The sequence below is a fragment of the Musca autumnalis genome, unplaced genomic scaffold, assembly GCF_047663935.1.
Source record: "Musca autumnalis isolate F117 unplaced genomic scaffold, ASM4766393v1 scaffold_3, whole genome shotgun sequence".
NCBI classification, from domain to species: Eukaryota; Metazoa; Arthropoda; class Insecta; order Diptera; family Muscidae; genus Musca; species Musca autumnalis.
This window is the reverse complement of record NW_027411866.1, coordinates 107,013,024-107,040,652: the sequence shown is the minus strand read 5'-3', so window position 1 is coordinate 107,040,652 and position 27,629 is coordinate 107,013,024. Positions and strand designations below refer to the sequence as shown.

The 27,629-nt window shown below is 32.8% G+C and overlaps 1 protein-coding gene and 1 long non-coding RNA gene across 8 annotated transcripts; one reads left to right on the top strand and one right to left on the bottom strand.

The window, feature by feature from the left end:
* Positions 1–457: 457 nt before the first annotated feature.
* On the top strand, positions 458–26,192 carry spoon (A-kinase anchor protein spoonbill). 7 transcript variants are annotated; one of them, XR_012411378.1, is made up of 6 exons: positions 458–670; positions 17,942–19,213; positions 20,518–20,908; positions 20,987–21,120; positions 21,764–22,069; positions 25,621–26,192. XR_012411378.1 is itself a non-coding variant. In XM_073973504.1 (6 exons), exons 3-6 carry the CDS (start codon positions 17,963–17,965, stop codon positions 21,833–21,835), a joined length of 1,848 nt encoding a protein of 615 aa, XP_073829605.1. In that variant the 5' UTR covers positions 2,050–2,222; positions 3,092–3,325; positions 17,942–17,962; the 3' UTR covers positions 21,836–22,384. The 7 variants fall into 7 exon arrangements, 5 of the variants coding, with proteins under 5 accessions (XP_073829601.1, XP_073829602.1, XP_073829605.1 ...); XM_073973504.1 differs by lacking the exons at positions 458–670; positions 25,621–26,192 and adding exons at positions 2,050–2,222; positions 3,092–3,325 and having other exon boundaries at positions 21,764–22,384; XM_073973503.1 differs by lacking the exons at positions 458–670; positions 25,621–26,192 and adding exons at positions 2,197–2,514; positions 3,092–3,325 and having other exon boundaries at positions 21,764–22,384.
* LOC141397354 (uncharacterized) lies at positions 10,963–14,933 on the bottom strand. The gene is made up of 3 exons (XR_012411379.1): positions 14,837–14,933; positions 13,482–14,764; positions 10,963–12,311 (listed from the first exon to the last, which is right to left on the bottom strand). It is a non-coding gene; the product is annotated as an uncharacterized lncRNA (long non-coding RNA).
* Positions 26,193–27,629: the final 1,437 nt, after the last annotated feature.

The following is a 27,629-nucleotide window of genomic DNA, read 5'->3' as shown; positions in this document are numbered from 1 at the left end:
TTGGTCATTTGAAATTGTATGCTGGTGTCAACGCAGAAACTGAAAGTGGTATGGACTTTGACAAACATAAAGGATGTCGAATGGATAGAAGTAGTGACAGCTCATATGACATTGATAGATAGTGTAAAAACCCCTTTATCAAGATCTATTTAACAGGTCACGTAAGTAGCACAACAACAACTCTATTTTGGCCGAAAATTCTTCAATATGTCAAAATGTTTGTTTACGTTTTCATACAATTTATTCACAATAACAAAATATTTGACAGATTGAAACCAATCAGCTGGCCGTTTTACGCCACCTTATAATTTCATCATGCCCTTTATTAATCACAGCATTTTCAACATTTCTTGATATGTCGCCTTGCCGCTAGACTATCGCACTACCAATCAAATCGAAAATCGTTAATGATAACACATTTATCGCATTTTCTACTAAAAAAATCTTATCGATTTTTATTAGTAATCGAAATAAACTTACCATCACTAATATGAACCGGCCATGTTATTGAAAAAAGTCTATTTTTCAAGACACGTGTTAATTCCACAAATTTATCAAGAAAAAACAGTGAAAACCCAAACAAAATTGAATAAAAACTATTAAAAACGGTAGCAAAGCTTACAAAGCACTAAGAAATAATAAAAACATTAAATTTTGTGATAAAACAAAGGTAAGTTGGGTGCAAGAAAAATTACGACAATTCCACGACCCAAACATAACCTAAATACACAAAATATATTCATCAGTGGAGAAAAATGGAGAAAGAAAAAAATTCGCAGTGATGATTTTGCGATGCAAAAAGAAAAAGTTAACACAAAAATAATGAGTGAAAGGGAATAAAAGCAAGCATTTTGAATTAAGCATATATGAATTATATTTGTGATAAAGTGAATTTCGAAATGTGTGTGTGTTTAAAGAATTTTATGAAATTGTAATAATGGAAACAAACGAGATGATGCTTTTTCTTGTAATGGACTGATGACTGAATAAATGAAGAGGGGCTAAGCTGAGAGGGGAATTGTGGAATTGTCGGGCGAAGGGTTCTTATGGTATGAAAGTAACGAACAACGGCTGGGCTATTTTGTTGGCCAAAGGAAGGAAAGGGGAGTTGGCGGGTAAAGTGTTTTCTAAGTGTTTTTCTTTTGCTATAGCTTCTTCAGCTGGCTGGCTGTGGATGGATGACAGGCAGGCAGCATAATCGATAGTGCCAACACCTCGTTTTCATTTTGCTCATAAAAGAATAAAGCAATTTGAACTACTATTTATAGACAATAAGAAGTTGTTCTTCTTTTTTCTCTTTATGATTGTTTTACCTGAAAGAGGAGGTAATAATAGTTATGTTATCTAAACAAAACTGAAAACTAACACAAAATAATCAAAGTCCATTAAAAGAAATATTTTTCTTTAAATATATTTGTTGTGATAAGCTTTAATGTATGCATTTCATACATACAAACATCATATGTACATATATAAAATATATGTGGATGTATATAGAAATTTGTGGCGATTGCACAATTTTTGTTGATTATTGTTCTTGCTATTATGTGAATATGTCGGCATTCGTCATTTGTTAGTAGTTGTTTTTCGGATTTTTCCTTAGATACGCCACACCACCTTTTACTTCTGTGTGTTCCAATAATAATTATGTATAGGAAATCATCTGCTGCTTTGCTCCCTATTTATGTTTCTTCGATAAAATTTCGTGAGTATTGTGTGATTTGTTAAATGTTTCATTTTGCGCATTCAAAAATATCACCCTTCGCTTATTTGCATAATTTGTTGTTGTTTTTTGTTATTTCATGCGGTATGTACATGTGTTACTTTAGTACGTACACTTTCGGCGATCTTTTTTGGTTTACTCTTCAATTTTTACAAACGTTTTCTTTTATGATTCCATTACCACCCCATGATTTTGCTACAATGTTGAATGTTGCTGTTATTGTGGTAACCTTCAGTTTCTCTTTCCTTTGGTAGTCAGTCGGTCTTTGGCATTTACATCATGGATGGCAATATACGGTGTAATATTTGTAAAAAAAGAGATACACACGGTGTGCGAGAGAGCGAATGTGTATTGTTTGCTGAGTAGTAGTGGGGAGCATAGCCGTTTTAATAAACAAAATAAAAACAAAACAACGTGTTTTAATTTGTTTCTTTGTTCGGTGATGGTTTATTTTCCCACATGTTTGCTACTTGTTCGTCGTCGTTATATCAGAAAAGAAGTAAACGCCATTGAAAACCATGTGTTGTGTATTTTAGTTAAAAAGTTATTTGAAAGAATTTTGTTAATGACCGACCGACCATGTGTATTGTGTAGTGTTGATCTGTCGTCCAGTATACGGAAAACTTCTTTGCGTGAAGCACGTTAAAATATCGTGATAAATCTCGTTAGAATACCTAGAGACTTGGATACCAATTTGGCGAATTAAAAAAAGGAACAAATTGTAGCAAGAGAAAATAATAAGAAAACTGAAACACAAGACTCCATTCCACATTTTCACTAAAGTATAATAAGTCGATGGTCTGACTAGCAAGGTTTCATGAAATCAATTTCGTTAAAGTTTCTTTTCAAATTTCGTTAATGTCCACACACGTTAACGTGAAATTTAAGATCTTTGCGTGTCCTCTTTATTTTACCATTCGCGTTTGTTGTGTTTCTCAATAATAAAAACAAAAAAAAAAAAACATAAATAAACCAAAAAACAACACAAAATAACTAACATTAATAATTAAATTAATATTAATAGTTAAATTTTCACTATTTCATTAATTAAATGTTTTTATTAAATATATTTATGTTTGTTTTGTTGTTAACGTTTGCTTGAGAAAATAAAAATGAAAGAAAATTGAAGAAAAAATCTTGCAACGAAGAACAAGAAGAGGCAACACAACAAACACAGAAAACCATGTACATGGGTTTCACTACTTCATACCCCTAGCCTATAAACTTGACGTCGCCATGTTGAAATCGTGCTAGTCTGACCATCGACTAAGTGAGCTTTGTTTATTTTTGCCAAGACACCTCGTGCTAGGAAAAGGTTTGTGAACTGTGTTTTTTTATTGCAATAACAAAAGGTTTTTATATTTACAGTGAAAAGCCGGCTTGAAACAGTATGCATATGCTGCAATGACTCATTGTTTCGAGAGAAAAACATATCATTCATCCCTCATGGGATTACTAGTTTGATTGGGACAAAATTTCATGGAACAAGTCTCGTTTAGGGGGGCATCTCTCGGAACGGGCTGAAATTTTTACTATAGATAGTCCTTGGGACCCTGAACACAACGATACACAGCTATCCGGAGGAACTCCACACTTCCTGAGGTATGGGTCTTGACATTTCGGAAATGCTATTTAACACCATTACCTTGTTTATGGACACCTCTCGGATCGGGCTGAAATATTTACAAGAGGTAGTCCTTGGGACCCTGATCACAACGAGATATAGCTTGACATGTTGGAAATATCTTATCTTACAGATATGCCCAACGTCCTATATATAGGACACACAAAATTCTTGCTAATTTGATATGTTATGTTTATCAAAGTACCGTTTATTTTGGTGATATACTCAGTACACATCTGTAGCTCTTGGGATATTATGTGATTCCATTATTTTGAGCTACTATTTTTGAGTTTTGAGGTCTAGTTCATAGAAGTTGCCACATATCGCTTAGTTTTTACAATGATTTGCGTTATGACCGATTAATTATTGGGTAGTTTTATAGCGAAAACATACACGATGTGGAGCCTACTACGAAAAAACGTTAACTAGATGCCGAAAAGGTGTTTTTGGACTATATGTCAAATGTTTTGTGTCCCATAACTCCCAGTTATATGATAAAACCCTGTGTTCAAAAGTGGCCTCAAACACAACTTTTTTCAAAAAATTTTTAAAAAGCATAGGGTAAGTGCTCCTATCTCCGGCATGTACCAGTAGTCGGCATCTTTCGTATTTGAGTTTAAATAACTCAAAATTTCTGTAACAAAATATGAAAATAATATCAAAAAGGCTTTAACAATACTCTCAGCTAACTATGTGTAAAATTTCATTGAGCTAAGACCATTTATTATATCGAAATTTAGCTTTTTGTTAGTGAGCGTTTTTCACCACAACCGAAAATGCATGTCTCTTAAGAAAAAATTAGTGGATACGTCAACATAATAATGTCTGTAATTATATTAAAATTTAAAAAACTTTTACAAAATTGTTGTTGTTTTCGTAAAAAATAGTCAAAAGAACACTTTAGAAAAATAAATTATTAAAAAATTATTTTAATTCTGGCTATTTTGCCGATGCCGACTTTAGGGACAACAAAATGTAAAGTTTGCCAGAAGTCGGCATGGGGTGAAAAACACCCGATTTGTCCGTTATTTTTAGCTCAAAATTGTACAAAAATGTTAAATAAGTACTTTAAAGTCTAATTAATAAAAATAGTTTGATTAAAATAATGATTTTTTAGTGATTTAGGCATGGTTTGAAGTGCGTACATTTGTGTCATGCCGGCAATTGGGTAATAGTTGCCGACTATAGCACCAAATAATTTATTTAAGCAATATATTTACAATTGTTTTACTTTTATGATGTAAAATTATTTGAAATATGAACTAATACTGTAGATACTACTGACCTTTCAAGTAATTTCGTTTATGTTAAAAACAAATATAAAACTAACAATTTTAAATGAATTCCAAATGTTAACAAAATCTTTATTTTATTTATTTTTTAAACGCAATATCGGTTGAAATATGTATTATTTGTGTAAAAGTATGCTTTTTGTTATTTAAAATAATAAAAAAGAACATTTATATACAAAAATGCAAGGTGCCGACTATTGGAACATGTGATACCGACTATTGGAAAATGGTGCCGACTACTAGCAAAAAAGCACTATTCTAATAAATTCGCAAATTTCACAAGTTTTAAAAGAAATAATTCAAAATTTCTTTATGTCATCGGAAAGTAAACTAAATTTCGAAGCAAATAAGCTTTATTTCATTGCAATTGGCCAAATTGTGTCGGAATGGCGAAGGATTGAAGTTAGGCAAACTCTTAAAGTGCCGACTATTGGTGCACTTACCCTATAAACATACTGTTATTATTTCACATTTGCTTCTAAAATAATATAAAAATACTTTTAAAATGACCACGATCAATCAATGGGCATATCTGGGTTAACACCATTACCTTTTTATGGGCAAATCTCGGAACGGGCTGAAATTATCGCCATAGATGGAAAATCTAAACTTCTGGCTTAATAATGGAAACGCGAATATTTATCGTCAAAAATCATTCTTATTGCTTTTCGCTGTATTCTCAAAACATGGTTTTTCAACGCTTCAACAACATTTTCTGGTGACGTAAATCGTTGACCCTGCATTTTTCTTGATGTGTGGGAATAAAATTAAGGCAATGGGTGCCAAGCCCGGGCTGTGCCGGCAGATGACACATCAATTCGAAATTTTGTCTGGTCAAAAAGGTTTGGTTTGGATCGATGTGTGAGAGCTCACATTGTCTTTTGTTCGTTTTTCGTCCTACGGTGCTAAAGGGGAATAGACGTCATATGCCCAGTCTTGCCAAAGAAGCTGGTGACCATTTGAATCGAGGTGCTTTACCCATGAATAACTTTCGATGCATTTGGCTCGTCATCGAAGACACACACGGCCGATTGCTGTTTTGTTTCGGGCTCATATACACAGATAGATTAGGGTCGCCCATCTGTACTCTGCGGGCGCGTAGTTATGAATTTGCTATTCTTTCTCATTCACAGTGTACTTGAGCAAAAAACGAACGATAAACATCAATTGGTTGTCGTTTTTTTACCTATACATAAATATTTGCTTTAGTTTTATGGAATTCGTTTGGGCGACGCTGACATAGATCCATGATTCGTCACCTGCGGCGATCATAAAATCGTCTTTCGAAGCACCGAAATCGAATTTTTTTGAAATTTCTTGCTCCAATCGACCAGACCAGCAAGAACAAACCTTTTTGCGGCCAGGTAGGTGTTCATGCAATATCGAATGTGTACTGTTGGAAGAAATGCGCAATGATGAGCCCTCCATCTCACGGTATGTCACATGACGTTCTTGGATAACATTCGTCTTTGAGCGAACGTCGGCCACGATTGAATTCAATAAATCTGTCTTTCACAAAGCTATAGGGCGGTGCTTCATCGTCAAACAAAGATTTAAGTCCATCGATGCACTCTTGCCGTGAAAATCCACTTCGAAAGTTGTGAAAAATGATGGGACGAAAATGTTCACAAGTTAATTCACACATGGCCGTACGGCATAACGTACTGAGTACGTTTAAGCTAAAAAATCTAAATTTTTCGAATCGTCTTACAGAAACCGGCCCTACGTATACATACAACAGAGTCTTTATACAATTTAGGATAGTTCGAGAGTTAGGGTCCATAACTTGATAGCCTTAAGGGCCTCTGGCTATCGAAATATATATACAATGGTTCTCAAGTCCTTTAACGATTTCTACTGCTTTACTGATAGAAAAAGTGTTTAATTAATAGACATTCGACTTGGATCCATCAGTATATACAGATCCCTGCTTGGAAAAATTACGGAGAGTTAGTCAAACCTGAAAAAGTGAGCCTACAATCGCTTTTACAATTTCTGTAGTTTTTGATTCAAGCTGTCTACCAATTAAATGAAAGACATTAGCATGTCTGAAAGATACAGGACAGTAGTGCCGTATTCCCGAGTGATGCCACCGCCATTGGTTAAGAAGGGAAGAACTAATTTTGCCAATAGAGTTCTTACAGGAGTAGAGTGCAATGAGACATTTTTTCGCCAACGTCTCCGTATTCCTTTACCATGTTAGACATTTGTCCAGCATTGTACTAAGGTATTTAGGTTCCAGAAAAGGTTCCAATGTTACTCCGCTGCAAAACAGTTGGCTGGAATTCAAGAATTTTAAGTTTCCTGGAGAATATTACAAGTTTTGTCTTCTCCAGGTTGACTAACTAAGCCCATTGTCATGGCCCTCCCTAGGCAGTTGCGCAAATTGATAATTCTGCTTTTCGGCATCTCATCAATCTATTTCACTATGATGGAGTTGCTGATAGCCTTATGGATGGATACAAGCTTTAAATGATTGAAGGCCCATTCTGTAGCGAGAAGGGCTGCCGAGATAAAGTTTGAATTTTCCATATTCTTCTTAACATATCCAACCACCTAATTTATGACGCCTTCTACTGATTTGCCCTTGATGCAAGCCTGCTGAGATCCACTGATCTTTTTGCAATGTTTACCATATATACGCATTGCTCACTTATAATGACATATTATTTCTCAATTTTCGTAAATTTCGGAAATAATTTATACATAAAGCATGTGAAAAGGACCTTCCAATCATATCAACACCCTCACAATATAACAAGGATTTTTTTTGAAATAGAGTGAACCTATGTTTGTGGGCTTATTATAAGTTTAAGTCTGGGCTAAAAATCGAAGGGCGCTTTTTTAAGTATTCTTACAGTTTCCTTTCAGGGGTTTATATTGTTCACATCTGAAAGTAAATTTATTATAACATACAGTTTATAAACGTTATGTTTTCGAGCCAAGAAAACGGAAATAATTTTTTGACTTCATAGTAGGAATTGTACGACGTTTGCATTTACTGATGGCGTACAAATTTTGTTTAAAGGAGAACATGTTTTTGTCGTTGTTTTGCAGTAAACAATTGATTTTAATGTTAACATGCTAGTGACGTTGTTTTCCAACAATGATGGTATTCGGTTAGTAGATAAAACGACAAAAGGGTTTTGGAGCCTCAGGCCAAACTTTATAGAGCCCCTAATATTTATCGCTATACTTAGGAAGATTAAAGATAAAGCTTTGAAATTTGATAAAGGGTCTGGATTATATATGGAGATATTGATACAAAAAATGGGTCATGTCGATCTATTTTTGGTATAGTCCATATATAAGGTTAGGTTAGGTTTAGGATGCGCAGCTGCCGTGCTGGCAGCCACTTCACTCGGAGACCTTGAGGTCCATTGTGATCATCCTGAATATTGAAGTATATGTGTTGTATGTGATGATGTTGTTGTGATATGATGGGGGTTTAAGTCGGCTATTGATGAAGTGATTATAGATGCGGCTATATGGTGAATTGTGAATGTAGATGGTGATGATGTGAAGTGGAAGTGTGATATGTTGTGGGTTATGGATGAGGTTATATGATGTTACGTGTCTGTAGATTATGATAATGATGATGATGTGTGCATGATGGGTGTATGGTGATATGTGCATACGGTGATGATGGTGTACAGGAGTCATGAGCTATGATGTATATTCTGCAGAGTACGTAAAAATACTTTAAATAACATTTCCAATCGTTTCGTTTCGTATTTTCCATAGGAACAATACAAAACGAAACATAACCATCGTTGGCCGAGCTCGCTGTTTAGTTTTGTTTTGTTTATATTCGTGAGTGCGAACAAAACGAAAAGCGAAAAGTACTCAACTCCACAAGAGCAGATAGAAAACGGAATAGTACTAAACACATGTGAATAAATCAAAAACGTTTGGTGGTTGATAAAATTCACTGTGGTATGCTGATTGGTGGTTGATAAAATTCACTGTGGTATGCTGATGCTATCTTATAGGATTGTTAAGCAATCACATGTGTGTGTGTGTGTCTAGTGTGTCATTGACAATACGCACAGCAAACGTTTCCCAAAAATACTTCTTGTTTCGGTGGTGAATGAAACAACTCGGCAAAGCATAACCGAAGTTACATTTCCGCAATCGTACGGTTTCCATCTTTTTACATTGAAAAGTTTGTGTTTTTGTTTTGGTTGTGAGAATGAAACGATTCAGAGAAGCTGAAAAGTTTGTGGCTTTGTGTGATTGGTACGGGAATCGTTTTGTTTGTTTCCGTTCATTGATATTCTGAATGATAAACGATTCTGAGGTTAAACGAGTATTTTACCTTTCACCCACATTTTCTAACAAATTCCACAACATATTGGTATGTATATTGAAATCTTAGTAAATAGAGACCCTCTGTGCAAATCATGCATATATATAGGTCCATGTTTTTGTATAGTCTTCATGTATAGGAACCCACCGTTTTTAGCTTTTTCAACGGTCTTGGCCACATTTTGCAACTAATAAGGCTCTAATTTGTCATCTTCGTTTTCCAGGAGGAAGTACACCTTTTCCTTTTTCTAATCGATTTGATTTTATTTTAGTTTCCTTGAGAGTGAAACCCCTTCCTGCATAATATTTTCTGTATGTGTAGATAATATCCTGGTATAGCCCCCAATAGCGTTGGGTAATCTAGTTCCTAGTTCACTGTACTATTTCCAAAACGTCATAAAATCTAACGGGTGGTATTACGTATATGTAATTTGCTCATTTGTTCAGTGTTAGCGACATGAATTCGCTGCTGGAAAAATGGCAATGCCCGCGGAAAATTTATAATTCAATAGCGGAATTCAGTCATGGTGGTAAAGTGGCATTGTATATCTTGTACATCTTGTTAATATTGTAGATCTACATCTGTTTACAATACCATAACAACAAAATACATGAAAGTTTAATTTACCACAGGGTTGTTAATTTACTCGACCTAAAAGTATTGTAAACATTCCATTGTACTTTTACAAGGGTGTAGAACAGCTGATTGTTTTGTCGTCACTTTGTTGTGAGTTTTATTTTATGTCGGAGTTTTGTTTAGTGGAAGAAAAATGGGAAAAATCAAAAGAATGAAAGAATGAAGGCAAAGAAAAACAAATTTTTTATGAAAAAAGTGTAATAAAACTGAAACTAAAAGACAGACTTACAACGACGATAAGATGTTTGATTTGTTTACAATATTCACAAAAAAGATTTTCAAACTTCGTTGTAGAAAACCCTGGTACATATAGTACATTAACAAGATTTGTAAATCTACCACCATGAGTGAATACCGCTAATATTTATCTATTGAGTTTCCTGTGGCTTAGTACTGTTGCGCTGCATTTTTTATAACGAATATGGTTGAAATATTACTTGAATCGAAAGAAATTAAGTTTTGCTATGACATTACATGTTGCAATACCATTCATTTATTGTCAAAAACATTTTGGCATTATTTATTTCCAATGTGCCAACCAATGCGTTAATGTTTGCATCTCGTGATCTTTTCTAGCTAAGTATCACATGATCCATCGTTGTGACTAAATCCTGCTTTGTATCGTAGATTCGGAGATTTTTTTGTATATATTTTAACATGTAAACATTCAATGCAAACCTCAGATGTTTTGGCGGTACTTCATATTTTACTTATGTACCTATATTATATAATACTTGGAATTCAACATAGATTCCATTTTAAAATAATTCTTAAGCGGCTGTCAAAACAAAATTATTCACAAACTAAAAATTTTGATTTTTCATTTCAGTTTTATTTCCCTATAACTGATAAGAAAAAAATGTGAATGCATGTAGCTCAGTAAAAACAAAACTTGCCCAATATTTTTTTAAAAAATATCAACATACTCTGCATTTCCAGTTATGTAACTTCTCTGAATAACCGATCGTAATCGTTTTGCAGTTCAAACACTAAATAATTTTTACAAATTTTGATATAGCAATTAATACGATGTCAATATTAAATTAAAACAACGCACAAGATGAAAATAGATGATCGACAATTACGTTGTAAAGTTTCTTTACACACATTGTGTGTTCGTTCTATGCAATGCAAATAAAAATACTACATTTAAAAAAGAACTATAAAAATAAAAAAAAGTTTTGTTTTTATTTATACACGCTCACAAGCAATAGAGAAAGCAGGGGGAAACTGTGAAAAACGCATGATAATAAAGATGAAACTGTGATGAGCAGAGAGGAAACGAGAGAAAAAAGATCTCGTAGCTCAATTTTTGGTGGTCGAGGTGGATATCGTTTTGCAAATGAAGAAAACAAAGAAAACACGGTATTTTTCTTTTAGTTAATGTTTGCTTAACAACTAATTAAGATAGTCTTCTAGTATGCCGACAACGATTACGAAATATAGTCGCGTACGCTGCTCACTTGATGAAACGATAAATAATATTTGAAATTTTCAAAATATTTCGATATGAAAAGAATATTTTAACGACTTTGCAAAGGAAGAAAGTTTAGAAAAGAAAAAGTGTGAATGATTGATTAAAAAAATAAATTGTGAAAATTACCAAAGTAAAAGTCTATTTGATTTTTACATTGTAAAGATCTAAAAAAGTTTTTGTTGGATGCTGTAAAATATTTTGTAATGATTTCATAATACAACGACCGATAACGTTTTTCTTCTTCGCCTTGCTCGTCTCGTGTGTGTGATTTTATTTTCTAACAAAAATAAAAGAAAAACTAAAAATAAAATTAAATAGAATATTGTATTTTTACAAAAGCGAGGTGGCATTGTTTTAAAACAAACCCACAGATCTCAACTTCCATCCACAAAGTGTTTTTGCTTTTGGTGTTAAAACTAAAAAAAATATAAATAAATAAGCTGTTGATATACATCAACCGTAAGTGAATTTTCTGTTTCACTTCCCATTTCAATAATTATAAAACACTTTTGTTATTTAAATTATTCAGCCACCCTCCTTTTGGGCATAATGTGTTTTATAACGTTTAGGAGGGGGTTATCAGCTTTTAGTCTGGCCAAACAGATGTGTTTTGTCTGTCGCCTTTCTTTAGTCTCTTAGGTGTTTTATAAGAAAGATCAGATGCTAAATACTTGTTGCAATCAATAGACAAACGACACCACATTATCTCCCTTGTTGTTATCAATAGTGTGACTTTTTTCGTTCGAACATTAGAATATTTGGCGTAACATTAACAAAAAATTGCGTACAATTCATTTATTTTTCTTCATTTTAGAAAAATAGCTTCTAAAAATAAATTTGTCTTATGTTGAAATGTATATTTTTATGTTGGCGTTTCTATGGTAAAGAATTCGAAAAAAACGAATACAGTTTTTTTGTTTCAAAGACAATCTCTTAATGGTTGACACAATACAGGAAAGTAATTTTCCTAGAGGTAGATTTAAGTGGCAAAATGTATGTGTATTGGGGCGGAGCGCATGTTTCCAGTTTTTATAAGAATTTTAAAACCATTTTTGTTTTGGCTACTCGTGGGATTATGGTTTTGTAAAACAAAAAACATGCTATGAGAAAAGCCAACATATTGGTCCAGGTTTAGGTGATTTTCAGCAACATTTTTAATTGCTAAGCGAATTATTTCATGGACTTGTGTGGAAAATTATGTCCAAATATTCGTTTCGTTGACGTTTTTAAATATGGTAGGGTAAGTGCTCCTATCTCCGGCATGTACCAGTAGTCGGCATCTTTCGTATTTGAGTTTAAATAACTCAAAATTTCTGTAACAAAATATGAAAATAATATCAAAAAGGCTTTAACAATACTCTCAGCTAACTATGTGTAAAATTTCATTGAGCTAAGACCATTTATTATATCGAAATTTAGCTTTTTGTTAGTGAGCGTTTTTCACCACAACCGAAAATGCATGTCTCTTAAGAAAAAAATAGTGGATACGTCAACATAATAATGTCTGTAATTATATTAAAATTTAAAAAACTTTTACAAAATTGTTGTTGTTTTTGTAAAGAATAGTCAAAAGAACACTTTAGAAAAATAAATTATTAAAAAATTATTTTAATTCTGGCCTTTTTGCCGATGCCGACTTTAGGGACAACAAAATGTAAAGTTTGCCAGAAGTCGGCATGGGGTGAAAAACACCCGATTTGTCCGTTATTTTTAGCTCAAAATTGTACAAAAATGTTAAATAAGTACTTTAAAGTCTAATTAATAAAAATAGTTTGATTAAAATAATGATTTTTTAGTGATTTAGGCATGGTTTGAAGTGCTTACATTTGTGTCATGCCGCCAATGGGTAATAGTTGCCGACTATAGCACCAAATAATTTATTTAAGCAATATATTTACAATTGTTTTACTTTTATGATGTAAAATTATTTGAAATATGAACTAATACTGTAGATACTACTGACCTTTCAAGTAATTTCGTTTATGTTAAAAACAAATATAAAACTAACAATTTTAAATGAATTCCAAATGTTAACAAAATCTTTATTTTATTTATTTTTTAAAAGCAAAATCGGTTGAAATATGTATTATTTGTGTAAAAGTATGCTTTTTGTTATTTAAAATAATAAAAAAGAACATTTATATACAAAAATGCAAGGTGCCGACTATTGGAGCATGTGATGCCGACTATTGGAAAATGGTGCCGACTACTAGCAAAAAAGCACTATTCTAATAAATTCGCAAATTTCACAAGTTTTAAAAGAAATAATTCAAAATTTCTTTATGTCATCGGAAAGTAAACTAAATTTCGAAGCAAATAAGCTTTATTTCATTGCAATTGGCCAAATTGTGTCGGAATGGCGAAGGATTGAAGTTAGGCAAACTCTTAAAGTGCCGACTATTGGTGCACTTACCCTATACTTATTTTTGGGTAACCTTGTGTTATAAGATATTTAACATTTTTTTTTTCTAAATTTTGTCAAAAAATATCTCATTTTCGAAAAATTGCTCACGTATGTAAATTTTAACAATATTTACTAATTTACAAATTAATGTAAAAAAACAAAAAAATGTTTTTTACAGGGTTGAATATAACAGTGTCAATTACAGAAAAAACAGAGTATGATCTCAATTTTTGTAATGGTTTCCCTTTTTATTATATCATGTAGGTTAATAAAGTTTTTAAATAAAGTAAATAATTTTTTGAAAATGCAGTTCAAGTCTTTGTCGCTTTTTCTCTTGGATAGCAGAACAGGTCTTGCAGCCGAACTCAGCATATATTTAAACTAACCATCAAGTTTTAAGATGCGAGTTAAAATGACATTAATAGAGCGAATTCATTCAATCTCACAATATGACATTGTATTATAAACGAACTAATTTTACAAGTTCGATCCCGAAAGATCCATTCGAAATATTTTTCTCTCCAACTTTTTAAATAATGGCTCATCTGCCTTTGCAAGTATTTGGATACAATTCCTATGTATCCAATTACAAAATCCTTATATTTTGCATGAACCCATTTCCAGAACCTCAGACCAAGTTTATACCAGCTAGGAACAATAAACCCAAAAACTTCTATCCTTACATATGGATGTTTGGTCTGTCGAAAGGCAAAAATGAACTAAGGAATTGTCCAAATTATGACTAAATGTATCTATAAAAAAACATGCCGATCTCGAAATATTGAATGTTTTGATAGGGTTATATATTTTTTTTTTATTTTTTTTTTTTAAATATACCACCAAGTTGCCGTGCAGAGAATGAAAAAATAATAAGAAATGCTTTACTTTTTGCTACCCTTTAAAAAGTCACACACCGATTGAATAAAAGTTTTCCATTGCAGTTATTTCTTTTATTTCTTTCATAGCGACAGAAAAATCGTACTTATACAAGCCATTTCTTATTGAAATTGAATAAAATCATCAATATTAGATCATTCTCCATAAGTCTAAGAATTTTTTGGTCCAATCGCGTTTATTAACGCTTATTTTAACATAAATAATTCATATCTTTGCATATACATAAATGTCTGTTCATATATGTAAATAAAATCAATATTTTACAAAGAAAAAATTGCCCAATAGCCTTTAGAAATTCTTGTCGGTGCGAAAATTGTTTTCATTGAATCGAACTAAAAACGCGTTTTCGTAATCAGGACAATATTTCGCATTTGTACTGGCGTAGTATTTTTTGTGTTTATCCTGAAAATAGATAAAAGAGGGTAGGCGGTGAAAGACAGGGGAACGACAGCAGAGAAAAAATTGTCCAATAGCCTTTAGAAATTCTTGTCGGTGCGAAAATTGTTTTCATTGAATCGAACTAAAACGCGTTTTCGTTATTAGGCGTAGTATTTTTTGTGTTTATCCTGAAAATAGATAAAAGAGGGTAGGCCGTGAAAGGAAGGGGAACGACAGCAGAGAGGAATGTAGATTGAACAGAAAGTTAGGGAAGAGAAGGGGGTTAATTGAACTGTTGTGTCTAGTCATAGTCATTTAAGGTTCCTGTAATGTGCTAAAAGGAGTGATGTAATCTCATGAACTCCAAACAGCCTGTTTCTTTTGACTGTCAGTCTAGAACACCGGCAGAGAAGGTGCTCGATTGTTTCAGTCTCTTCAAACATCTTCACAAAGCCGGCAGTACTCAATTGGTTTGCTCACTTTTTCCTTTATGTTGTCCTGCCACTTTCTTATCGTAGATCTATTGCTGCAATGACCAGTAATTACCCCTACCCCGATTCTGATCTCTGATTTACGTAGTAATAGAAGGAACGTAGTTATACGCTCTGAGATTGCCGGCCAGATTGATTTCGAAACCTTACAACCAGGTTCATCATGCCAAATCTGTACTGTTTGTCTAGGAAGAACCAAAGCGGTGGCTAGATATAGTATTTCACCATAAGGTCAGAGGACAGGGAGCCTCATCGTGCCATTTTAATCAACTCTCCCTTAACATTGCAGTGCCCCCCTGGTACCCATCAAAACTTAACCGCTATACTACAAGTTTTTAAGATAGGCCTACATCTTTGAAAAGTCTTAGATTTAATAGCGAACGATCCTAACGCCTTTAGAGAAGCTTGGTTATCCACGTATACCGTGACTATGCTATCTGCAAAGTCTGTCATTCCTACTAGTACATAGTTCTAAGGCACTGCAAAAACTTCTGCCTGAAAAACACTGCAGCTATTGTTAAGTTTATACGAGCGTCTGATGTTCAATTCTTCACAATACAAACCAGCTCACCTGCCTTTTTCCACCTTCCACCTATCAGTGAAGATGGAGAGGCTATCAAGAATTGGTCTGCCCTGCGTGTAAAAGTCCAGTGCTGGCGAAATGTAGCCGTGACAACGCCACATATGCTCCCTGAGCTACAAGGCACATCGGGACTGAACTAGAATATTCAGTATTTGATATTCAGCTTAACATCCAATGCGCTTAAATTTCCTTTACCAACCCACCGCAGAAAATTATGAAAAATACAACAGATGTGCTTTTCATGCCGATTCCATCCATGTATTTCTTTTGTTGCGAAAATGTATACTTCCCAAGATATAGACCTCCAAAATTCCGAAAATTCCCTTGTTCACTTGGAAAAAGCCGAAATTTGCTCCTGTCCATAGGAGAAAGTTTTAAATCCCCGGCCGAAGGCCGCCTACTTTTGAAAACTTGCGATTTAAAGGAAATTTTTGTATTTTTTTCTACGAAGGGTCGGTAAAGGAAATTTGTTACCATTCAATGTTATCTGAAGAAGGGTGCTTTACTGTTCCAGTAATGATAACTGATGCAGCTCGTTGCACAGTAGCTAACCTGTACCTTATCGAAGTATTACTGAGGGCTTGCAACTAGACGAGGCGGTCACAGGTCAAGACTTTGTATCGTTTCCAATGGTTCGATTCTGTAACTTGTTAAGGACAGAGGTAATGACAATACAGGATAAATTGGCTAAGGCTTACGTAGACCAGATTATTTGAAGGCAATAAGGAAATAGGGAAGATTTGGAGTCGAATACCTTATATTTTAATAAAAGTTGCCCATTCCAACTATATTAACTCACCAACAATTGCACTCCTTTCCATGTTCTTTGATCATATAAAAAGCTCCTTCTTATCCATGTTGTTCCGTCCTTCACTTAATAACTATCATTTCAAAGGTTATATATGCGGACGTTTAAAATTTCAGGATGTATTATATTTATTGACATGAACAGAACTCAAAGACATACTTATGGTATCAATTCCTGAGCGATACGGTTAGATACGAAACAATCAAACTTTCATTCAGTGTGAAAACACATGAAATCGGTGGGACCGGACCGAGTTATTTTTCTCTTAGACATTCATTCCATAGTTCTTTAAAGTTCTTTATGCAGATTTCTATAAAAAATACCTGATAGATAAAAACTGTGGACTTGATTGAATAGGCTTCGCATTCAACTGTTAAAATGGAACTCGAAATAGTTGTTGACTCCTAGGTTCATATTCGTTTCATTTTAAACGCATTTTTACGTCCTACTCTAATATCTATGCGGGTATACGCAAACACAAATTGTTCGCGTCTTTTTTTAAATATGTTGCTGTGTGAAATATTGGTTCGTTCTTTGCTTTTGTTTTGCTTCATCGTCGATGAACTATAAAAAAAATTGTTGTTGTTTGTATTTGTCCCAAGCACGTGATCTTTTTGTTTTGATATCCAATTTGAAGGTGATTTTTTTCGCTTGAAGCATAAGCACCTGAATCTATGATTTTTTGGTGTTGCTGCTGCGACTATAATGTGTGTGTGTGTTGTGAATCATTCCAAAATTTGGATAACATAACATATAGGCCTTAATGCGGAAGTAACAACAACAAAACGTTGTCTAAATACCATCCTATATTTTTATTTTTTTTTAATAAAAGAATTGTAATTTATTTTATATTCTAAAGTTGTCATTGGAATTTTAGGAATTTATAAGTTTTGTTTGGATTTTAAAAATTCCAATTTTTTATTGTTATAAAAATTAACTCTGTTATGGTCTTCGCAAATTATAATATAAAAAAAATCCTTATAGGGAGATTATTTTGAATGAGAATCTCCACTTGTGCCTTAAAAACAACATCGATATAGAGAATTATTCGTTACAGGAAATTTCGTTACAGAGAAGTTTGGCTGTAATTAATTAAATAAAAGTAAACAAAAAAGTTTCCCTTTAAGGGAGTGTTCTTTTTGTAATAACATTTCTAAAGTTAACTGACAAAATATCACTTCGATTCAAAGATGCACAGATAATAGATAGGAATAATGTTTTTATTGTTATTATTTTTTCTCCCAATTCCACTCATTGTAAATTTAACCTCCAATTTCTTCGATTTTTTTATTTATTATTTCTCTCTTCTTTCGTTTTAGATTCTTCAACATTCAGCGAAAATGGTATCTGGTCGCCCACTTTTATACTTGTCACTGCCTGGTGTAGCATTTATACTTGGCGTATTTTGGTTTCGGCGTCGGAATAAAAATCGTTTAGAAAATGATACGAAAAAACTAGGCAATGGCACAGTGGTAACTGGCGAGAAAGACTTACACTCCTCCCCCACAGAAGTCACTGAAGATCTAATCACGAAAACAAATGCAACATGCAACAGTAGTAGCAGTAAACCAACTTCCTCCAACACACCTACAAAATCAATGAACATTAATGGAACCATACCCTCAACAAATGATGAAGAAAATCCGGCAAATCGTATGTTTGGCAAATCGGCACCAATTAAAATTGTACAAAATGGTCGTGGCCCTTCACCGGTAAAACAAACATCACAACAACAGCTGGATTCAGAAGTTTTGAAAACTAAAATACAAGATGCCGAACACAAATTGCTGCGCTCAATAGAGGAAGATTTTGAAAATCTCTCCTCACCGGTTGATCTACCCGATTCCCTTAACAATCGTACTTCGTTCTATTCGCGTAATGTTGATATCAAAAAAGACAAACCGGTTGTTATAATGGCCACCACAACACCTAAAATATCACCAGAGAATTCATTTTTGGAAAGTAAATATACTAAAGATTGTGAAGAGAATAATAATTTAGATGAGAAGAAAGATAACCATAATGAGAATGACAACAACAAGAATACAACCGCTGGTATCGATTCCGAAGTTAGTGCACAAATCAACAATATTGACCATAAGCAAAATGCCACCACAACAGTCTCGTCTAATGATGCCGGTGAATGCAATGACAATTGCAGTACAACAAATGTCACAGATAAACGTAACGTTGATGCCGCCAGTCCTTCTTTAAGTTTATGTAGTGTACAATCTGGCGATTCGGGTAAAGGTTCAAGTTTACCCAGATCTGAAGCTGCACGTGCTAAAACAACATATGAATTCTTTTTACCCAACAGTCTTGTTGGCTATCTCTATGGACGCCGACATTCGTTTGTCAATCAAATCAAGTCCAAAACAAATGCCACAGTAGGTTTACGCAAAAAAATGTATCCCTGTAAATTGCGCGTATGTTGCGTTGAGGGTACTGATAGTGAAATACAAGCTGCTTTGGCAATGATCCGTCAACGTTTGCCGGCCAAGCGTTTCCCCAAATTAACAATGCAAAGAATACATTTTGCACTTCCACAGTCTGTAGTTCCTTTATCAACTGAAAGTCTGCTTAATCTTCAGGTAAGATATACTTTGTAAATCAATAATTTTAATGTCAATATTTTTCAAAAGGGTGTATAAGAAACGTATGATAAATTCATTCTGTATCCGTTTCTGTACCCGTATTAAGCCATAGGTTTCAGAGAAGTTGGTGTCTTTCAGAAAGGGTCTATATTAGCGTCCTTTCTTTCAGATAGCGTCTATATTATATTACCCTTTCTTTCAGATAGCGCCTATATTAGCACCCTTTCTTTCAGAAAGCGTCTATATTAGCACCCTTTCTTTGAGAAAGTGTCTACATAAGCAACCTTTCTTTCAGATAGGGTCTATATTAGCACCCTTTCTTCCAGAAGAGGCCTTTATTAACACCCTTTCTTTCAGAAAATGTCTATATTAGCACCCTTTCTTTCAGAAAATGTCTATATTAGCACCCTTTCTTTCAGAAACGGTCTACAGTAGCACCTTTCTTTCTGAAAGGCTCTATAGTAGCACCCTTGCTTTCCGAAAGGGTCTATAGTAGCGCACTTTCTTTCAGGAAGTGTCTATAGTAGCTCCCTTTCTTTCCGAAAGGGTCCATAGTAGCACCCTTTCTTTCAGAAAGGGTCTATAGTAGCACCCTTTCTTTCCGAAAGGGTCTATAGTAGCACCTTTTCTTTCCGAAAGGGTCCGTAGTAGCACCCTTTCTTTCAGAAATGGTCTATAGTATCACTCCCTCATTTAGAAATGGTCCATAGTAGCACCCTTTCTTTCCAAAAGGGTCTATAGTAGCACCTTTTCTTTCCGAAAGGGTCTATAGTAGCATCCTATCAGAAAGGGCCTTAAAAAGAATCCTTTCCTCTGGAAAGGGTCTTAAGAAGAACCCTTTCCTCTGGAAAAGGCTTCTTTGTTGTTTTAACCAGTAAACAAAACAATGTTTCACATACAAATTATTCTCCTCTGGAAAGGGTCTTAAGAAGCACCATTTCCTCGGAGTAGGTGGAAGGTTATGAAATGGTTTAACCAGTAAACAAAACAATGTTTTACATACAGCTCTCTCTTACTCTCCTCTGGAAACTGTCTTAAGAAGCGTCCTTTCCTCTGGAAAGGGTCTTAAGAGACACCAATTTTCAAAAAGTTTCCACTATTCTACGAATTTTACGGCATGATACGTTCGGAGTAAGTGGGAGATTATTAAATGTTTTAACCAGTAAACAAAACAGTGTTTTACATACAAATAATTCTAACCTATTCCTTATTGGTTTTGATCTTATTAACTTATTTTTTATTAAATTTCTATTTTTTTAATTTGTAACATAATAACATTTTTTCTCTTTTTTCCATTACAGCTAAATTTAGTCGAAGGCATCAATAATGATGTAGTTGTTAGTGCTATTATTTCGGGTGCCCATATATTTGTACAACAACCCCTACATCCAACACATCCTAGATTAGTCGTTCTACAAAAATGTTTATATGATAGCTATACATCAGCAGAGGCACCATTATTGCCTGGCATTGAATTGAATGCCGTGTGTGTCATGCCAGTCAATGGCATTTGGTATCGGGTACAAATAGTCAATGGTGACATTGAAGATCCAGAACGTTGTGTTGTTAAATTTTTGGATTTTGGTGGTTACATGGATGTACATTTAAATGAATTGCGGCAGATACGTTCAGATTTCATGACAGTACCATTCCAAGCCACCGAATGTATACTATCAAATATAGAGCCAATAGGTAAGTTAGATAAATCTATAATTTAGTTTATTTCTTTTTGTCAGTCATTAATTTCTTTTCTCATTTTACTTCCTTTAGACTCCTGCTGGACACCAGAATCGGCTGATACTCTATGTAGACTAACCAAAGGCATGGTTTTGCAAGCACAAATAGCTGGCTACAATTCACACAATATACCAGAAATATTTTTGTTCGCTTGCCTAGGCCCCAATGTGAGTATTCTGCTCTTTTATTTTCCAAAAAAGAGTTGATAAATGAAATACTGAAATGCAAAATTTATTCAAAAATTCCCATTTTTGGAAATGATGGGAATTAAATTTTGCATAGTGATGTATTGATAATAAAGTAATGTGAGCCAATACGAAGCGAATTGTGTGATGATGAAGATGATGATTGAATGGTTGGTTTTCTCGTTCGTAGTTTGGTTGGTTTGTGTGCTAGCTTGCAGGCTGGTAATGTATTACATGAGCATTTTGTTATTGGAATTGAACAATTTAACTTCTTCACAGCTCACCAAATATGTGTGTTGGAGGAGTAATATGTGGTTTCAAAGATTTTTGAATTAAGTTCTGTCGCACATCTTTATGTAATATGAGACCTTCATTCATAATAAAATTATAATATGGAATGGAAGGGCTTTTTAAACTGCATCATAATTTGTAATTAGCTGCATTATATTGGCAATAAGTAAATTCTTGTGGAATTGGAATTGCAAATGCTTTTAAATTTTAATTTCAAGATTGCCGAAATAATGTTATAACGACGTTTTCGGAAAAGCCGTTTTCTTGGCATTATAGAAAGAAACATTGCCATTTTTTCTTACTAATATCCTCTCATTTGTATCCTTTTTTACAGAATGTTATATTTATTAATAAGGAGCTTTGTGCCAGAAATCTTGCAAAATGGGTGGACGATGTAAGAGACTGATTATATCCCGTTATTAAGGAAAAGCATACAGAAACAGAGGCTGCCGATAGCAACAATAATAACATTGAAATGGACGTTGTTGTCGCTAACAACAACAACACAAAGAAACCAGAAACAAATCACAACCACAAAATAAACTAAGTTCTCAAAACAAAACGTTTTATCCAAAAAACATAAATTTAACAAAACAACAACACAAACAACACACTCACTCACCTCACACATACTCTAATGGTAATTATTACAACCGCCAGTAACAAAAAACAATGCACTTAAGAATTGTCAAAAGCCATACATTTAACTTTACAAGAGATTTTCTATTACTATCTCTAAAATATTTTAAAATATCAAAGAGGAGAAGAAGAAGAACCGACATAAAGCCAATCACCATTAGAGCTAGTTAAGAGAGAGGAGGTCTATTACAACCATTATTACAAATAGATTTTGAGCAAAAGGGCTTAGTCGTCTAGAATAACTCATTCACAAATAACAACATAAGTTATGCTAAAATTTTAGCACATTTTATTAAAACTTTAAGACAAGAAAAAAGATACAGCATGAGTGAATGACGTCCTTCCTAAACAGGCCAACAATAGAGTAGTAATAACATCTGGTTATGCAGTCAGTCAGCGCTCTTTTAACTTAAAAGATAAATTAACAACATCAAAAACAAAAAAAGCTTTTATGTAGGCATCTTTTGTAAATATAAACTATATATAGGTTCTAGTAATTAAATATAGCACTACATACATACAGAAAACTGATACAGAAGAAACATCAGCGGAGGTAGGAGTAAGAAAAGCAAAAGAAAACATATGCGGAAGGAGAAAAACAAAACATCAAAGAACAAATCTAACTAATTTCTTATAACTTCTACTATTACACTCGATAATTTTTTCATACTCCCTCCCTTTCACAGAACCCCTCTGCTTATTTATTATATATTTTTGTTTTTTTTTTTTTAATTTTGTTTAGTCTTTCTTTTTAAGTTTTAAGTGACAGAATAAGCAACAGTTAGTCATTCTTATTTCATTGCTAATCTTCCCCCCCCGCCATCCTTTCTTTTCGTCCCCATTTTTACAACTTGAACACAAGAAACCCTCAACCCAAACATTAACTTCATATTATGCAAAACAAATCATAAACACCACAAATTTTTATTGTGGTATGTGTTAAAAACAATTTAAAATTCTCTTAACAAAAATCATATACTAAGAACATATGTACATAACATTTATATTATTATTTTTTTAATATATACAGCAAACAAATATTGTAATTTCAAAACAAAAACCAATTAACATTGTTATATTAATTAAAATAGAAGATGAAAAGGAAACCCCTTATATATGTTCCAAGAAAAGATTTGGTTTAGGAAATAAAAAAGGCATTGGATAAGTTATCGATGTAAATGACAATAAGAAAGAGTAGGGTTCAGATGATACCCTATTCTTGAAAAATGTCCCCTAAAATGTGAGGGATATATGTGAATTATAGTTCCTAATGATGGAGTAAGAAGAGTTCGGACAAAATCCCCAGAAAAGAGAAAAAAATCAAATAGATTTTCTGGCTTATATTAGCCATTCTTTTCTTTTGCAAGGAGCCAGAATCATATTTTACTATTTCCTGATATCATTACCCACACGCTTAATTTAAATCGGTTTCTGATACCAAATTTGATGAATATTCCATTATTGTGCATATATACAGGAAAAAAGTTATAGACTTCTGGAATAATATTCCTTGATTAAATAATACTTAATTCACTTAATTTGCCACAATATTTTTTGCAGGAAAATATTTTTTCTGGGCTCAATCAGCAGCATTGCCGTCTCATAAACAATTGTTCTTCTAAACTTAAAATCTGTGCTAGAGGGAGCAACTTTATGAAGATTGGCTTCATTGTATATTTTGGTAGTCGTAAGGGGGAAAGAGAGACATTAAGATAAAAAGGAAGGTGGACTATAGCCTAGATGATAAAGAGTTGAGTTGACTACACCATTTGCACATGTAATTCGAATAATTTAAGTTATAATTTGAAACATTTCACTTGTAATTTGAGAATTCCAATTGAAATTCGAATTATTTAATTTTAATTTGAATTTTTCTTTTGTAATTCGAATTTTTTCCATTTGTAATTTGAATTTTTTCATTTGGTTATTACATTTAAAATTTGAATTATTCAATTTGTAATGCGACTTATTCCACTCGAAAAAAAATACAAATATTTTGTTGCACTGGTTTTAGATTTGGTTTTTCAAATTACAAATGGAATAATTCGAATTTCAAATGAAAAATCAAATAACAAATGGAAAAAATCAAATTACAAATGGAAAAATTCAAATTACAAATGAAATAATTCGAATTACAAATGAAATAATTCGAATTTAATTGAAATGCTGAAATTATAAGAGAAATGTTTCGAACTTAAAATGAAATAAACAAATTGTAACTGAATTACATGTGAAAATGTTGTAGATGATTTTCGGTGATTCATTATCTTGCAAACTATATAAACGCTAAATTGATTCCGCTAAGACACATTTAAAATTATAGATATGTAGCTAGACAACCCCTACTGCCAATAACCCCAAATACCTTCCCAGATATTTAGATAGCTATACTTGTCTTAATCTTGTTGCCTGTAATATAGAAATCATCTGGACTCAACCAACATAGCCTTCTACCTTCTCAACGATGATTTGACACAAAACAAAGATAGATTTAAAAGACAAAAATCTGTGCTCTTCAGGGAGTGCTTGGCTATTGACGCCTTTGTATCTTAGGGCTCAGATCAGAGAGGGGTTATTTTTCTGCAATGTTACTAAGGTCATTTCCAACAAAATTTAATTTTATTCCGTTGGGATCCCTACATATCATTAATCCCACACATGTGTAACATTCTTGGATTTGATAATGCAGGATTTAAGTGTCATTTTGATGTCATCAAAAAGCTCACTAACGTCCACTTAACTTTGTACCAACTTTTGGGTCATTCGTTTGACTAGAATTTTAGCTTGGAATAGGCTATAGACCAAACTCAACTTGTATGAGTAGTTGACATTAAGCTCTTCACAGTATATACCGGCCTTGGTGGTTCTTTCTACTATTTTTGACCTATCTGTTGATAAACTTTGCGGTCTGTTTGTAGGTCTATTTATGTTTTTTTTTTATCTACTTAAACAACGGTAGGGGACGGTTCGAAGGGATTCAATTTTTACTTAAATGGGGTTTCCATCATTTTCCCACGCATAGTTTTAGGTTCGATAACACAGTAAAGGTTTTATAATTTTTAAGCACATCTTGTTGTAAAAATGGCGTAGATTTTTGACGCAATGCCGTTTCTGGCAGTTCAACTGATTTAAAAAAGGTTTGCCACATCATTGAAGCTTTTTCTTATGTCTTTTCTGTTTTCAAGCCAAACTCGATTCTATGAATTAAATTTTTTTGAAATTATCAAGTATATATTTTTACTATCAGGATTCAATTTTGTTTAGAGATCTTCACAAATTAGTAAAACATAAAAAAAAAACAAATTAAAACATAACAATAATTTAATTTATTTTGAAATTACAATATCCCTTTTTATTTCAAATATAAAAAAGATAAAAAATGGCTTTGTTATTATTATTATAAAATATCTAATGCTATATTATTTAATTTTCTTTATTATTATTTTTTATTAGAATGAGAATAATTTGTAGGCTTAGTGTTAAACTTTCTAATCGTAATATAATTAATTATTGTATTTTATTTTATTATTATTATTAATTTTTTCATTTTAGTTAAAAAGAAAACAACAGAGTTATTACATTATAACCTGCCGCCGGAGAGTAAGAGGTTGTGCTATTTTACTTTTTTTAATGCCTTGTTCTCTCTGCATCAGAACTTTGATCTTAAATCCAACTATTACTTCTCATTGCTATTATTATTACTATTATATTGTTAAACTTTCTTTTCACCTAATTCACACATTCAAAAATCCATTGAAACCTTTTGTTTTTCTATCATCCATCACAACAACAACAACATTGAATGCATCATCCCGTCGTTGTAAAATGAAGTAATAAAAAAATGAAAGAAAAAGTAAAAAGTTTTTTAAAACAAAATTATAATTTTCCATTAAACTCTGCAAATTGGTTAAAGGTTTTATTTTTTGTTATTCTATGGGCATTATTTATCCACAGAAATAAAAAACACTCGAAACACTTTGTAAAATATTTCTATCCATATATAGAGTAAACACAACCACACATTTGCATATTTTATACAGACATAAAATGCATATATTCTTCGTTTTTTATAAATATAAAAATAAAAACAACCAAACAATACACCCACAAAAACAAAAAAGAAACTAACTAATGAAAAAATAATGAAAGAAAGAAAAAATAAAATACATTGCATATATTTTTTGCTATATAAGTTATTTAGAGTTTTACATGAACAAATTATATAATGATTATATAAAAAATAAATACAAAATAAAATATATAAAAAAATAACAACAATAGGCAAACAACCAATTTCCCATTTTGAACAACAAAATATTCTACCAAACGAAAAAAAAACATTAAACGCAGGAATTTAATTGAAAAGATTGAATTGTTATATATGTATACTTAATATACAAAACAAAAAAGAAAGCGATTATCTTTATAAGCATAACTGCGAATTACATACGTGCGCAGCAGTTGTCTTTATTATTTTCTACATAATGACTTATCATGATTACGATGATGATGAAAACGATCCCTGAAAACATAAGCAATAGTTCGGAAATACATTCAAAAGCAAAACAAAACCTTTAAACATGTGCTAACAAACAAATCTTAAATAAAATAATAAAAAATGATCCATAAAAATAATAAAATTCGTTAAAAAATAAAAATGTGTGTTTTCTTTCTTTTGTTTTATCAGGACAAAAAAGAACAAGTCAATTTCGTGCGGTCTAAAACGTTCTGAATTAAAATATAATAGTTTTCTTTCTGCCACGAAAGTACCTATGCTCACAATTTGTGGTGGGAGAAGTTTTCTGACCACTAGGGATCCTACATGCCAAACAAGTAGAAAACTATCTGTTGGTTTTACCGACAATCATGAATATTTCCCTCGGAATTTTTCCGCACCGTAAATAATTTAAAAATGTTATATACTTTTAAAATTAATATTTTAAAACGTACAAACTACAAGGATCACTTAGTTGTGGAATATTCTCGCCTAATCGACAAGAATAATCCTTTTTGGACAAATACGGAGATACAAAATTCTGAAATTGGGGAAAGACAACAAATTCCGCACGGAATTTTTATTTATTTTTTTATTTATGATTGCCCTAATACACTCAGCCTGTGTGAATTGAAACATTCATCTATTGACTATAACGAATTGAATACAGGGGGGTTACTCTGTATTGCGATGCGTTTGCGTTTGGTATTTTGTTAGCGCAAGATATTTGCGTTAACGCACGATTTTGACATACGTTTTTTTATTACAGATTGCGGCGATGCCAGAAAGGAAAAAGGAACAAAAATAGTTGCGAAAGGACATACGAAAACGAATTAGAGACATTTAATTTCCTTACGCATCGCATTTTTCTTACGCATCGCAATAGAGAGTAACCCCCAGGCTACGCAATCAAAATCCTTTTCCCAAAAATTATGTATTTAGGAGGTTTTCAGAATTTTGGTGACACATTTTTGACATTTGAATTTGCCGACAAAAAATGGATTGGGATTAAAACTCTATGGAAACCTACAGTGGCACAGATAAGTATACGTACCCCCAGACAACG

Excerpts from the sequence above, each read along its gene's own strand:
- spoon (XM_073973500.1), top strand. The coding sequence starts at position 17,963 with ATGGTATCTGGTCGCCCACTTTTATACTTGTCACTGCCTGGTGTAGCA. Across the intron at positions 20,909-20,986 it reads ATCAAATATAGAGCCAATAG|ACTCCTGCTGGACACCAGAA; the intron begins GTAAGTTAGATA and ends TACTTCCTTTAG. Across the intron at positions 21,121-21,763 it reads TCGCTTGCCTAGGCCCCAAT|AATGTTATATTTATTAATAA; the intron begins GTGAGTATTCTG and ends CCTTTTTTACAG.